This window comes from Pelophylax lessonae (genome assembly GCF_965119305.1).
Source record: "Pelophylax lessonae genome assembly, contig: HAP1_SCAFFOLD_292, whole genome shotgun sequence".
NCBI classification, from domain to species: Eukaryota; Metazoa; Chordata; class Amphibia; order Anura; family Ranidae; genus Pelophylax; species Pelophylax lessonae.
This window is the reverse complement of record NW_028120052.1, coordinates 61,486-74,988: the sequence shown is the minus strand read 5'-3', so window position 1 is coordinate 74,988 and position 13,503 is coordinate 61,486. Positions and strand designations below refer to the sequence as shown.

The 13,503-nt window shown below is 44.0% G+C and overlaps 1 protein-coding gene across 1 annotated transcript; it reads left to right on the top strand.

The window, feature by feature from the left end:
- Window positions 1–1,999: 1,999 nt before the first annotated feature.
- On the top strand, window positions 2,000–6,267 carry LOC309543676 (histone H2B 1.1-like; the record flags this gene model as incomplete). The annotated part of the gene is made up of 2 exons (XM_082276127.1): window positions 2,000–2,353; window positions 5,944–6,267. The coding sequence occupies 2 exons, from the start codon at window positions 2,000–2,002 to the stop codon at window positions 6,265–6,267; spliced, it is 678 nt and encodes a 225-aa protein (XP_082132253.1).
- Window positions 6,268–13,503: the final 7,236 nt, after the last annotated feature.

Below are 13,503 nucleotides of genomic sequence, written 5' to 3'. Positions count from 1 at the left end.
GAAAAATACATTTTATTATGGGAAGAAAAAGCCCAGTTGTTGTCTCATCTGATGATCTCAGGTCTCAGTGACGGATTTGGCGGTATAATAGGGCTGATTATTTGTAACGTTCTCAACATTTCAGGCGGGCAAATTTGAAAGTAGCAATTTGAAATCTGAGCCAATCAGAGCTGTGGGCGTTTCCTTAATCAGCCAGTAATTTCTTCTGACGCGACCAAAAGAAAAAGTGTTCTGAGATCTTTCTCTGTCCCCCCCCCCCCCCCCAGAAAAAACTTGTTCAGTAGACTTTTCATTGATCTCTATAAGAAACATTCTCTAGCAGGGCGGAGTCTGTATTCTATGTGAAATCAAACCCTAAAATAATAATTTAACGATTTTTTTTGTTTTATTCTTAAACTACCGGGGATTGTTTCCCGGAAGAAGAGGATTCTATAGGAGGAATTTGAAAGATTAACCAATCACATCTGATTATATACATACAATCGATATTTTATATATATATATATATATATATATATATATTTTTTTTTTTTTTTTAAACAAAAAAAAAAATCTGATGGAGGCTCTGACTGATCTGTGTTGATGTTTCAGGTGGGGATGTTTGGTATATAATGAATAATTTCTGATCTGTAGAAGAAATGTAGTAAAAGTAAAGTATGGAGGACAATGAGGAGGAGTCTCTGTAAGAAGACATTGTTCTATAAATCTTTATAATAGGATAGAACTGGCAATGGCTGGAAGCACTGACACGTCTCATGATCGCCCATTGTGCTCCCCACCAAGGTGAAATCTTTAGATATCCAAATGTCCAATCAGATCTCCCAATGAATTTCCGCATATTTATAGTTAGGAAATGTTCTCAGTACAATTTCCCTGTATTAGAAGTGTGAATAAACAATCTGCGGTTTGGGGCATTTAAACCAATAATTGGCTGCTTGCCATAGACACAATCGGGGATCTCTGTGCTCTCTATAGAGATGTGGGAGACTGAGAAAAGCTTTTGTGCTGCAGTATAAGGATGAGAGAGAAGGTAAAGGCGGACATCTAGATGTATGATCTGTGCTACTCAGAATACATAAGAATTTATTTAGACCAGAAAATCGCACTAAAACATATTTGGGTTTATCGTATTTGATACATCTTCACCTAACCCAAAATAGAAGAAATAAATAAAATCAGTTTTGCACACCATTGAAATGAGAGTAGAGCTCTGCTGTGATGTATGTGGGTGGCTCTTAGAAGAGCCTTTGTGTTTGGTGAGAGGGTGATAGGGGGAGTTGTTGGCGATTACTTGGCTTTGGCAGCCTTGTGGCTCTCGGTCTTCTTGGGCAGCAGCACGGCCTGGATGTTGGGCAGGACTCCTCCCTGGGCGATGGTGACGCCCCCGAGCAGCTTGTTGAGCTCCTCGTCGTTGCGGACGGCGAGCTGGAGGTGTCGGGGGATGATGCGGGTCTTCTTGTTGTCGCGGGCGGCGTTACCGGCCAGCTCGAGGATTTCAGCGGTAAGATACTCGAGGACAGCGGCGAGATAGACGGGAGCTCCGGCCCCGACCCGCTCGGCATAGTTGCCCTTCCTGAGCAGGCGGTGAACACGACCGACTGGGAACTGCAGACCAGCCCGGGATGATCGGGTCTTGGCCTTAGCCCGAACCTTTCCTCCTTGTTTACCGCGGCCAGACATTGTGAGATGAGAGAGTCGTCAGACGAAGTTACCAAATTCCTGGTCCCTTCCTTTTATTTATACAGTCACTGCTCTGACGTCACATTCTGTGATTGGTTACATTTGAAGCCACCCAATAGCGTTCTGACTTGTTTCTATACCAATCGGTAAACAAGGAAGGAAATCATTCCACCCCTCCCCATCACATGACTGAATCCTCCAATAGAAGAGTGAGGAGGAGGAGCAGTGATTTGCATAGGACGCCTATACAAGCAGCACATGAGGGCGGATCCAGCTCACAGTCACTGCACACAGCGGAGAGAACACATTAACCCTTATCATGCCTGAACCAGCCAAGTCCGCCCCGGCACCCAAGAAGGGTTCCAAGAAAGCCGTGACCAAGAGCCAGAAGAAGGACGGCAAGAAGCGGAGGAAGAGCAGGAAGGAGAGTTATGCCATCTACGTCTACAAGGTGCTCAAGCAGGTCCACCCCGACACCGGCATCTCCTCCAAGGCCATGAGCATCATGAACTCCTTCGTCAATGACATCTTCGAGCGCATCGCCGGCGAAGCTTCCCGCCTGGCTCATTACAACAAGCGCTCCACCATCACCTCCCGGGAGATACAGACCGCTGTCCGCCTCCTCCTGCCCGGAGAGCTGGCCAAGCACGCCGTCTCCGAGGGCACCAAGGCCGTCACCAAGTACACCAGCGCCAAGTAATACCCCTCCCCCACCCATCACCCCAACAACACACAAAGGCTCTTCTAAGAGCCACCCACAGACATCAAAGCAGAGCTCTACTCCGATCTTCATGTGTTTTGTTATTTAGGAAGTTAATTAATTTTTAGAAAATAGAAAACTTTTCTCTTTAAATTATCTTTAGATAAGTACTGTAGATCGCCTAGACTGGGAGGGGAATGGATCGAACCTTCCTTCTATTCCCATCCTGATTCTAGATTTATTGCGGAGATCTATCTCCACTTTCTGCCTCTATACATTCCCTATTCATCGCCTCGTACTGCACACATACCCGACTGTTCTACCAGGAATCACCACGAGGCGGCAGAGCTGAATAAACATCTATATGCCGCACTCACACATTCTTACAATAAAACATCCTCCACAATCTCTCGCCTTACATTGTTACTTTATCTCAAATCACACGTTGGGAAGATCGCGGAGCTTTTATCCCACAACACAATGGGGGAGAGAAACAAGAAAAATGAAACATTTATCTATTCAATCAGCCCAGCCAAATCTTTGTCTATTTGTATCTATTTCCATCATCAACAGCAGATCGATGTCCATAGATAAAGCCATAAGCTGCCTGATAGGTAAATGACACAAAATATGTACAAAGTATCAGTTACATACAAATCTGATCACGATATCACCTCGGATAGCACACAGTCCTTTATAGAATAAGACAATTCTCCAATGAAGTCTGCCATTACAAGGAGGGGGAGGGGACTTCCCCACATTCTACGCTAAAAAATTCTAATAAATTACAGCATATAAAACCGCCAAACGTGGCGTTTTGAATGTTTCCAAGCGCAGAGGAAGGGTTTGGGGTCTTTTAGACCCCCAGATCCCTCCACAAGAGTACCTGTAAAATAATAATAATAATAATATATATATATATATTTTTTTTTTTTAATTTTAATGTACGAAAATATCGGTTGATATTTACCGATATGCGATGACCAAACTATCGGTATCGGCAATAAAAAAAAAAAAAAAAAAAAAAACTAACGGTCGATCACTAGTTTTAAGAACAAAATGTAACAACGGGTATAATTTTTAAGACATTTTGTGTAGTTTGGTGCCTAAAAAGTCCATAAGAGTTCACTGATCAATTTTGCTATTACATTTGGGATGTGGCACCTTTTTATGCTCGCATTCACAGCACCACCCTGTGAGGAGGCCTTTATTCCCTAGCTCCTTTATTACTAACACTTTAAGTTTTTAATCTGCTAATGATGATTCATCTATAAATGTGTATATATTAGTAAAGGTGCTCCTTCTGGACGATAGTAAGATTTAGATGCATTATCCCGCTAAACTCGACATTGTAGAAGTTCTATTCATAGATCTGCTCATCTTCCTCCAAATCACATCCCTTGTGTCGCTTTTCAGGTTCCAAATATTTCTTCCAAACCGGTTAAATTCTCGATGATTACTGACACAAGTCTGGCGCCAAGTAATCCGAATCAATTATTTTCTATTTCCAAATCCAACAGATCTTCCCAGAGCCTAAGAAGGAGCCGGACATACATGTTTAGGAGATCTGATCGTATATTTATACACCTAAGATTGTGATCCGGTTGGGGGGACAATGTGCTATAATGACACCTGTCTGTTCTAACAGCAAATTCGAATATATATATATATATATATATATATATATATATATATATATATATATATATATATATATATATATATAGCATCTAATTGTTTATATCGTATAAGGAACGATGTGATCTCCTTATAGGGGTTAGTTTTCATTTTCCGTCATCCTTTAATTCTGCTGAATATCCTCTGGAGATCAGAGATCTTTCAGTATTAAATACCAAACAAACATCCCTCATCTGAAAAGCAACAAAAATTTCAGATCCTCCTTTACACTGCTTGGACGAAAAATACATTTTATTATCAGAAGAAAACGCCCAGATTTCCCGCCGGAATTCTATGGAACGTTCCAATTATCTCACAAAGAATAATCAGACACTAAAATCTGATATCTCTTCCTCCGGGAACATCGATCATCCGTCCTCTGAATTGTCGGACAGTTTATCTAACCAAGAATAATAAATACGTTAGAAATATAAATGTCACATTTCTTCCAAGCTTTTCTTTTACTTTACAATACAGACTCCGCCCTGCTAGAGAATGTTTCCTATAGAGATCAAAGAAAAGTCTACTGAACAAGTATTTTCTTGGGGGGAAACGGAGAAAGATCTCAGAATAGATTTCTATGAAATGCTCATAAGAAAGACCTAACTGGCTTAAGAGGGAAACGCCCACAGCTCTGATTGGCCCAGATTTCACATAGCTCCTTTTTTAAATTTGCCGCCTGAATTGTAAAGAACGTTACAGAGAAATAATCAGCCCTATTATACCGCCAAATCCGACACTGAGACCTGAGATCATCAGATGAGACATTTATCCGAGAAATCTTATCAATGCTTTATTATCAAGAAGATGAATAGAAATGGAATGTGAAGATGATTGAATAATGTAAAACATTTCCATATGTTCTCTTTTATTCCAAGTCCTCAGAATGCAGAATCCAACCCCCCCCCCCCCCCCCCACACACACACACACACACACACACACACACACTGCTACACAGAGAACATGATAGTGAGATGACTTCTCTCATAGATCTCTACCTTTCTATATGATGGGATAAGAAGTATTACACGTTTCGTCATCACATCTGTATATGATCGTGGAACTGGCCGATAATTAATGTTCCCTTTTTCAGAGATGTAACAGTTACAGATTTTCCCCATATTAAAACTAGAATAAAAAAGTGAAAGTGCTGGTAGAGATATGTAGCAATGATTACACTGCCAGATACATATGTACAATGAAACAAATGTTTCATGTCTGATCGGCTCCCTCTTTGTAACTTTAAAATCAGCAAACTGTTAACAATGTTTCCAACTAGTAAATGAAGAAAGAAAAAACTTATATAAATATATCAAATTATGACATGTCAGAAAAAAATGTACAATGAATCAATAAAGAAAATATCTCGCTTCTGATAAATTACATCCGTTTCCATTCATGAAAATATTCTAAATAAATGCAATTATCTGCAGTGTAATAAATGACTGACAGCGCCCCCTTCTCAGCATGTCTCCCATCAGGTCCGCCCAGCCTTACACCCAGGAAGGTGAGATGTCGGGAAAACGTGTCATTGTTTCCTTTTCAAAACAATATTTTATAAATATTAAATTACTTTGAACAATTAAAACTGGTGATTGTGTTTCTGTTATGAAGTGTTAAAGATTCCCTTTCTCTGTGTAATCTCCAGCTATAAATAGAAATACATGATAAGAAGGAATAAATGCATCTTCCGGAAATGTATTGCTGTTGCATTAATGTATCGGAATATAATATAATAATTAGGTGCCTTATAAATGAATTAAATTGTCTTATTTTTGTATGAACGGTGTGACTCCGCCTCTTTCCCAGGAAGGTTTCCATCTGGTCCGCTCAGGCTGTATATAAGGAGGGCGGGCAGACAGCTGAGCTCAGTCTGTCTTTGTAGCAGAGAATCATCATGTCTGGTCGCGGTAAAGGAGGGAAGGGTCTGGGGAAAGGAGGCGCTAAGCGGCACAGGAAGGTGCTCCGGGACAACATCCAGGGCATCACCAAACCCGCTATCCGACGTTTGGCCCGCAGAGGGGGTGTCAAGCGCATCTCCGGACTCATCTATGAGGAGACCCGCGGAGTGCTGAAGGTTTTCCTGGAGAATGTCATCCGCGATGCCGTCACCTACACCGAGCACGCCAAGAGGAAGACCGTCACCGCCATGGATGTCGTCTATGCTCTCAAACGCCAGGGGCGCACTCTCTACGGATTCGGAGGTTAAAAAACCCCACCGCTTACCCCACTTCATCACAACAAAGGTCCTTTTCAGGGCCACCCACCTTCTCACACAAAGGGCTGATCATTCACAACTCCCAACACTCATTTCTACACATTTATTGTGTAACCATAGGAATTGCCGCTCATTTCTTTTCACTAAGAAATGGAATGCTGCGATGTCTAGCTGACCATACACTCTGCGATCTGATTGTTCGATCTGTTTTACGTTTAACAAAGCTATGGAAGAACAGAACAATATTACAAATTACATTGGTTGGGCAGTTGATGCATTGTTATAGTTGATTGTAGAGTCCGCACTCCGGGTGATGGAGCCGATTTTCCGAGCTGGCTGCTGGGTGAGGAGAATATATCGTTTATGTTGAAACTGAACCTAATATTTCTAACGTATTTATTATTCTTGGTTAGATAAACTGCCCGACAATTCAGAGGACGGTTGATCAATGTTCCCGTAGGAAGAGATATCAGATTTTAGTGTCGGATTATTCCATCTGAGATAATTGGAACGTTCCATAGAATTCCGGCGGGAAATTTAAATTTTAAAATGTGAAAATTGCACCAATCACAGTTCTGGGCGGTTTCTTCCCATAATAAAATGTATTTTTCTTCCAAGGAGTGTGAAGGGGGATCTGAGATCTGTGTTCCTTTTCAGATGGGGGATGTTTGTTTGGTATTTAATATTCAATGATCTCTGATCTCCAGAAATTATTCAGCAGAATTAAAGGATGGAGGTGTTTGGGAATAGAAAATAATTGATTGAATATTTGGAACCTGAAAGGCGACACGAGTGATGTGATTTGGAGGAAGATGAGCGAATCTATGAATAGAACTTCTACAATGTCGAGTTTAGCGGGATAATGCGGCTGAATCTTCCTATTGGCCAGTCGAATAACGGCGGGAGATTTAAAAGAAGCAACTCTGATCCATTATAGGCGTGGTCTATTAATAGCCAAGAGAGTAAATAATGTCCTGAACTATGAATTATAATGTGATGTGACGTAGGAGGGATGGATTTGGTTGGAGGAGTTTAGCGGTGAGTAGACGATCAGCATAGATAGATTGGAAGTAAAAGAGATGAGAGAGAATGAAGTTATGTGATCACATTTCCTCTCATTACTACTCACCTGTATTACAAGTCTGAGTGTGATAAGAAGACAAAGTGTTTGCCTGTAGAGTGCACTTTAATTATACAATTTATCACAATAAAATATTACTTGATAAAGAAAATAAATCCAATTATGTCCGGCTCTTGGGTGGGAAACTAATAATAATGACATTTAGTAGAGAAGTACTGTGGGGAATGGATCGAACCGTCCTGATTCTAGATTTATTGCGGATATCATCTCCACTTTCTGCCTCTATACATTCCCAATTCATCGCCTTGTACTGCACACATACCCAACTGTTCTACCAGGAATCACCACAAGGTGGCAGAGCTGAATAAACATTTATGCCGCGCTCACACATTCTTACAAGAGAAAAGAAGCAAGATAAACGAAACATTGTATTTATTCCATCAGCCCAGCCCAGTCTATTTGTATCTATTTCCATCATCAACAGCAGATTGATGTCCATAGATAAAGCCATAAGCTGCCTGATAGGTAAATGACACAAAATATGTACAAAGTATCAGCTACATACAAATCTGATCACAATATCACCTCGGACAGCACACAGTCCTTTATAGAAGTTTGAAGTAGAAAATGTTTCCTTTATCATTGGACATGTGTAGCACCTTTACTAATATCTACACATTTTTTTTCAAATTTTTTTATATCTGTTTTTTTTTTTTTTACAGAATTCTGAGTTTATTAATACAATAGTCTCTATTAGGATGATTTTAGAACCAATGAGGAACAAAGTAGTACCACCCACAGACCATCTTTCTGCAGACATACATATCTTCTGCTCTGTAAGATTTGTAAATCTATCCTAGTTACAGCATACAGTATAGGGAAGCAGGGCAGTGCTGGGTTCTGTGGTTCCTTGTACAGGTGTCAAACAGGCGGCCCTCCAGCTGTTACAGAACTACAAGTCCCATGAGGAATTGCGAGGCTGACAGTTACAAGCATGACTCCCACAGGCAGAAGCATGATAGAACTTGTAGTTCCGCAACAGCTGCAGGGCCACCAGTTTGACACCCACAGGCCACTGTATTAAAAACTCCTCATTTTGCTGTCATCCTCCTGCTCTGCCATCTGTTCCATCATAAAGAGCCATGCTGAAAACATGTGTGTCTATGGTCATAACAGATCAATCATAACAGTTACTTGTCTGGACTAATACAGCTTTGTTACAGGCACTTAGCTCCATATATGGTCTGGACACTTTTGGTGTGATTTGAGGACTGCTGGCCTGGTGTGAATATGGCACGCTGATGTGATGTGGGCACCTCCAATCAAATATGGTCACTTCTGTTGTCATACAGGTACCTCTGCTGTGACATGGCCCATGTCACAGCAGAGGTACCTGTATGACAACAGAGGTGACCATATCTGATTGGAGGGGTGCCCACTAGAGATGGCCTTGCGGTTCGCCCGGCGGTCGGTTCGCGGCAAATTTTGCTTGTTCGCTACCCGCCAATTTTCGAACACATGGTGTTGTTCGTGGCGGCCATATTAGTTTACATTGGGGAGAATTTTGACCCATGACACAGCCATCAGGTGGAACGGGACAGCCATTGAAACATTTCAGCACATGTACATGCCTCCTATCCTATAAATAGACCAGAGCAGGCGGCCATTTCACATTCTGCTTTTTGTCAGCGTAGGGAGAGGTCTGCTGCATGCATCAGGGAGAGATTGTAAGGGAAAAATAGCTCTGTTAAGATCCAAAAAAAGTCCTTTTCAGGGCTGGTATTTCGGTATAGGTCTACTAGTATCTTTTTCAAGTTAGGGGCAGGTATCCAGTCAGTGCTTTAGGGGCAGTTAGAGATCGGCAGCAGTGACACAAAACGCTCTGTTAATGTCCACAAAAGTCCTTTTCAGGGCTGGTATTTTGGTATAGGTCTACTACAGTCTCTTTTGAGTTTAAGGACAGGTATCCAGTCTGTGCTTTAGGGGAAGTTAGAGATCGGCAACAGTCACACAAATCACTCTGTTAATGTCCACAAAAGCCATTTAAAGGGCTGCAATTTTTTTGGTATTGCTGTGCAGTGCACCATATAAGGGGGGGGGGGGGTAATCCACGGTATAATATAGTTCGTAGAAAGCATATTATAGTGGATCAGTGGTATTATTGTGCACTGTGCAGCATTGTGACAAGTGTGGTGACTGAGCGTTGCTGCAGCAATACTAAAAACAGGGCCGGCCTTAGGGGGGGGGCTCTGTGTGTGGGGTCTCTGATGTGAGGGGGCTCTGTGTGGGGGTCTCTGATGTGAGGTGGGTCGCTGATGTGAGGGGGGCTCTCTGATGTAGGGGGGCTCTAAATTAAGGGGACTTTGTGTGGGGGGTCTCTGATGTGCGGGGGTTCTCTGATGTAAGGGGGGCTAAGTTATTAGTGATCATAAAAAAGAAAAGTCAAATAAAGTGCAAAAAAGGTGCACAGGATTAGCTCGCACAGGGCGCCTGAACACCTAAGGCTAGCCCTGACTACAAACAGTGACAAAAGCACTTTTAATGTATTATAACTGGTGTGATAGACCAATTGCCCCCCCAATACCACATATTGCAGTGGGGTGTTATCTGAGTATACTTTTACGAGTGTATTTGTGTCCTGCAACAATATTGCCTCTTTTGCTGCATTCAATCTGATATACACAGTGCCAAACTCCCTGGCCAATTTTTTGAACAACTGGTGTGATAGACCAGTGGCCCCCAATACCACATATTGAAGTGGCATGTTATTTAACAGTATACTTTTCTAAGAGTGTATTTTAGTCCTGTAAACTTTTGGCCTCTGTTGCTGTATTAACTGTGCTACACACAGTGACAACAGTTACTAGCCAATTATTTGTAGAACTGGTGTGATAAAACTGTGGCCCCCCCAATACCACAGATTGAAGTGAGGTGTTGTATACCTTTTTTCCAGATATACTGCAATTCTCTAGAGACTTTTGTCACAGGGTAATTAAAAAACATGGCTTTCGGTTCCGGCGCCGCATGGAGTAGTCACACTCCACCTCAGCTCCCGCGCCCGGCTTAAAAATCTGCCATTCGCCCGCTATTGTACCCATCGGGGACCCGCAGCCCGGCCGTGCACTCACCCGCCACCACGATGGATCGTTTCCTGGAGAAATCGGGTCCGCGGGCAGCCCAGGAACCGCCCGCTGTCCAAGCCGCGCTTTCCTCACAGCAGCCGGCAGAGGCCTCGGAGCCAGCCATGGAGGTGGGCGGCCCCTCCTCCTCCCATACTCCGCACATCGATCCGGGGTTCATTGAACGGATCGCACAGGCTGTTGCCTCTCTCCTGTCCCCTACCATACAAAGCACTGTGGAGAAAGCAGTGCAGTCTGGCATGCTGCAAATAAAGAAGGAGCTGGGGGAACATGTCACCAGGTTAAACGAGGCTGAGCAGCGTATTTCCAGCCTGGAGGATGAACTTTATCACATGCAGGCCCAAGAACAAATGCAGGAAAAGACGAATGTATTCCTGTCACAGAAACTTGAAGACTTGGAAAACCGAGCCAGACGCAGCAACTTGCGTTTTGTGGGAGTCCCAGAATCGCTACTTTCTTCAGAGCTGATTGACTTCTGCTCCCGCCGCATCCCGGAGGCGCTTGGTCTGACCGGTGTTCATGTGGTAGAACGAGCTCACCGCATTGGGGCTCATTCTAAGGACCGCAAGACCCCTAGGCCCATCATTAAATTTCTTAATTATGCTGACAAGAACTTGCTACTGCAGAAATACAGACAATCCAAATCCCTTCAGGTGGATGGGGTCAAAGTTTTAATATTTGCTGATTACTCCATTGAAGTGTCAAAAAAACGGAAAGCCTTTCAGCAAATCTGCTCCCATCTTTTCCAACAACACGTAACCTTCACCCTTGCCTACCCCGCCATTCTGCGTCTGAAATCATCTACTGGTGAGCAGCTGTCATTCCAGGATCCCTCTGAGGCGGAAGATTATTTGCGCTCTTTGAATCCAGACAATCAGCAACAGTTTACCCCTAGGCCTCTCTCTTTCCCGCGACCTATGGATCAACGGAGCCCCCGAAAGGACTCGCCAAAGCGCCATCGCTTCGCTGATCCGTCTTACCGCACTAAACACCGTTGAACTTTCTCCTGCATCTTCAATGTTCAATCTTCAATCGCAGTAATTTTGTGGTATGCTTTACATATGTTTTCCCAGGTCTCGGACTCGGACCTGCCTGTTCTGCAGCTAAAGGTACTGTAGTTGGACTTTGTCCTCCATCTTCATTCTCCTTTCACGCGAGTACTCGCTCACCTGACTGTTGATCAAACCCTCAATTACCTCACTCCCATGCCTTATTCATTTTTTTTACAGGACTCCGCTCCCTAGGGAACATGTTTTATTTTCTCTATGTATTTACATGTGATTACATTGCTATGTTTTGCCATGCTTCTTTTCCCCCCTGGGTTGTTGGCCCTGCCGCTCGCTCCATCCCTCCCAGGGCACACATTATTTCTCCCCCTGTGTTTTTTTTTTTTTTTTTACAGCAGGAGAAGTCATCCTCTTTGACTCCCTTGGGGCGATTTTGTGTGCATCTGCGTGGGCCGTTGTGAGTGGGAGACCCCCTCGATTGTGACCCCATGTGGAAAAAAGAGAAGTTAGTACTGGTTTTTGTATGTTGTTTTTTTGTATTCCCCTACCCCTTCTCCTTATATCTCACCCTTTACCTCGCTTCCCTCACTAATTGTGGTGAAGGCCCTGGCCCAATTTATTTGCATATCTTTGCTCTTACCCCATCTAGAGTCAGATACTTACTCTCTGAGCTTCCAGCTAAGGCGTGTTCATTCCCACTCCTGCAACCAGTTCTTTCCCCTGATTACCCTCCCTGAAGTTAATATCATGGAATGTTAAGGGCCTCCGGTCCCCTCTCAAGCGCATGAAAATTTTACGTCACTTGCACAGACTGCATGCAGACATTGCCCTACTGCAAGAGACACACCTCGCCCCCTCAGACTTCCACCGGCTTAGGAAGCTCTGGGTGGGTGAGGTGCTGAGATCAGCAGCTCTAGGTCGCAAGGCTGGGGTCATTATACTGATCCATAAAAATCTATCCTGTAATGTTTTGTCAGTCACATCTGACGACCATGGTCGTTTTTGTACGGCTCACATCCAGATTGGCTCCACGGAGTTGTTAATATCCAATGTTTATGCTCTGAACACACCGGACAAACCATTTTTCGAGAAACTCATCGCACACCTCCTGAATTTCCCTCAACTTCCCCCTAAGCGGATCAGTGAGGCAATGCTGGAATACTATTCCAGGCTTTACTCTAGAGACCCCATTGACCCCCCGACCACCCGCGAGTTCTTGCAACGCACTAAGCTGCCTAAGGTGACCCCTTCACAGCTGGAAACTCTTAATGCTCCAATTTCACCAGATGAACTGAGTTCGGTCATAAAATCCCTGCCCTCGCGGGGGGCGGAGCCGGCAGCCGGAGCGGATGGACGACTGATCACGCCGCTCTGCCACAACGGGTCACAGTAAGCCTTCCCAAGCTATCAACCAGCTATACCACCCGATCGGGTCAACTCCTGAAGCTGCCAGGACACGAAATGGCTGCGGTGGGAAAAAGAAAACAGCGGGACAAGCCCAAAAAACTATCAGAGTTCTTCTGCCCTGTGCCGAGCCGAGTCAGCCAAGATGGCGCCCGTGCGAGGTCCCGCTCTCCTGCCTCGCGCTGTGGAGGATCGAGCCACGCCAGAACTCCTCTCCTGGACCCCGGTGAGTCTCCTACAGATCAGACCGCACAGAGAACCTCCCCATTCTCTAGCCCCATTAAACAAAAGAGAAGGCTGACAGGGGAATGTGAGGACACGGAGCTGGGGGGCCAGGACATGGAGGAGGGGGATTCCATGGAGCAGGCAGTTTCATACGGCCAGAAGCTAGATGATTACCCCACAACTGGTCAAGCTATTACAGATACTGCAATGAAGGACATGATGAGGACACTGAGGGGGGCTTTACAGCAGGATACGGCTGCTTTCATGAGAAACACTAAGAAAGAACTAGCCTCGCTGGGAGACAGGGTGGACTACACTGAGAACAAACTGAGTGAATTCACAGGGGCGCATAACGAGCTGGTAGATGCTC